Consider the following 1619-nt stretch of genomic DNA (forward strand, 5'->3'; position numbering starts at 1 on the left):
CCGCTTCAGCTGGAGTACAGCACAGAGCCTTCTGGACAGCAACGCAGTAACCGTACACTGGTGAGTGAGTTGGTGTGTGTGTGTGTGTGTATGTGTGTGTGAGAGAGAGAAGGTATGATGTTGAGTATGTCTGCAGCTCGTCATTTGTGTCTTCGTGTGTCTGTGTGTCTGTAGGGATGACGATGAGGAGGATGGTGAGAAGGCAGCAGGTCGTCATGGGAACTCCTCCATGCTCTCCTACTTCAACAAGAACACACACACCAACGGAGACCACGCCCCCACCCGGGACACACACAGATACTTTACCGAGCGCAGACTACAGAACATCAGCTCTCTATAAACACACACACACACACACACACACACACACACACACACACACACACACACACACACACACACACACACACACACACACACAACGATACTTAACCAAGCGCAGACTGCAGAGTGCCAGCGCTTTATAAACACACTCGCACACCCTTAGGGATGTAACAGAGGAGGTCTTGTTATGTCTTCAGCGTTTTTATTTTTTTTCGGTGTTTCTCCTTTTTTAATAAAATATTGTAATAAAGAAGCATTGTTTGTGAAGTCCCATCTGTGAGAACGTGTGATGATCAGGCTTCTACTGAACACACACTCCCCTCAAGCACAGTGGGACCTGAAGAGTTACATTGTGTGTGTGTGTGTGTGTACTCTGATCTGAACAGTTTCTGAGGTTTCAGCAGAGACCAACTCATACCAGGGTTTCTTCTGAAGAGATGGTTATGAAATACTTATTTATTCAAAAATAGCGGAAAATATTACTCTTCCTGTCGATGGAAAAAAAAAAAAAACTGGTACAATGTGACGTCCCTGTGTGCTCAGGTCTACCTATACAATTACTCTCGTAGGAAAGGTGGGGTTTACGCATGGGATTTCTCAGGCAACTAATGAACAGATGAGGTGTTAAATCAGAGAATCGTATATGAGAGGGAGATAAAGCAGGCGGGTTCTTTTCCGGTATCCACTTTACGTCGAGTGAACGCCCCTTTAGGAGACCTTCGATTAGGAGACCTTCGTAGGTTGAGAATAAATGGAGTCCCCTTAGCTCTATAAATGGCGGTAGTGCATGTCTTGTGCAAGCACCACGAAAAGAGAAGAAGAAGGAAGGACAACACCCCCTTAGGAGACCAAATTTTGAGTACATGCATTGTTTTTAAAATGTTACTATTATTTTTGTCATTGACATATGGCCTGTGGAAATATTTCTTCTCAATCTGAAATAGCAAAAAAAACTCTGGATATTTTGTACAGTGATGACCATTGGAAGCTGTTGTGGGTTGTCTATTTAGATTTCAGGCCAACCTGATTATTTTGACATGCAGGCGGTTTATGGAAACTTTCTCAATGGTGACTGCTGCCCGTTGGCCACTTGCTGCCACCTGCCAGTCGGGGTACCTTTTTGAAAATTATTTTTATTTATTCATTTTATTTTTTTGGTCTTTTTGCCTTTATTGATCGGACAGTCGAGAGACAGGAAGAGAGACGGGGAAGGGTCAGCAAAGGTCCCATGCTGGAATCGAACCGGTTCGCCGGTGTAGCTGTGCAGCGCCCCACCTTTTGAGCCATGGCAGGGC

General features: G+C 44.8%; 1 protein-coding gene across 1 annotated transcript in view; it reads left to right on the top strand.

Moving 5' to 3' along the window:
• Positions 1-576, top strand: part of rnaseh2a (ribonuclease H2, subunit A) — a 7214-nt gene extending 6638 nt beyond the window's left edge. Inside the window, exons 8-9 of the mRNA XM_063192815.1 lie at positions 1-60; positions 175-576. The exon at positions 1-60 is cut by the window's left edge and continues 64 nt beyond it. Coding sequence (XP_063048885.1) covers positions 1-60; positions 175-340 — 226 coding nt within the window. The 3' untranslated portion in view covers positions 341-576. The remainder of the gene's footprint in view (positions 61-174) is intronic.
• The last annotated feature ends 1043 nt before the right edge of the window (positions 577-1619 follow it).

Source organism: Engraulis encrasicolus, chromosome 1 (assembly GCF_034702125.1).
Source record: "Engraulis encrasicolus isolate BLACKSEA-1 chromosome 1, IST_EnEncr_1.0, whole genome shotgun sequence".
Classification (NCBI taxonomy): Eukaryota; Metazoa; Chordata; class Actinopteri; order Clupeiformes; family Engraulidae; genus Engraulis; species Engraulis encrasicolus.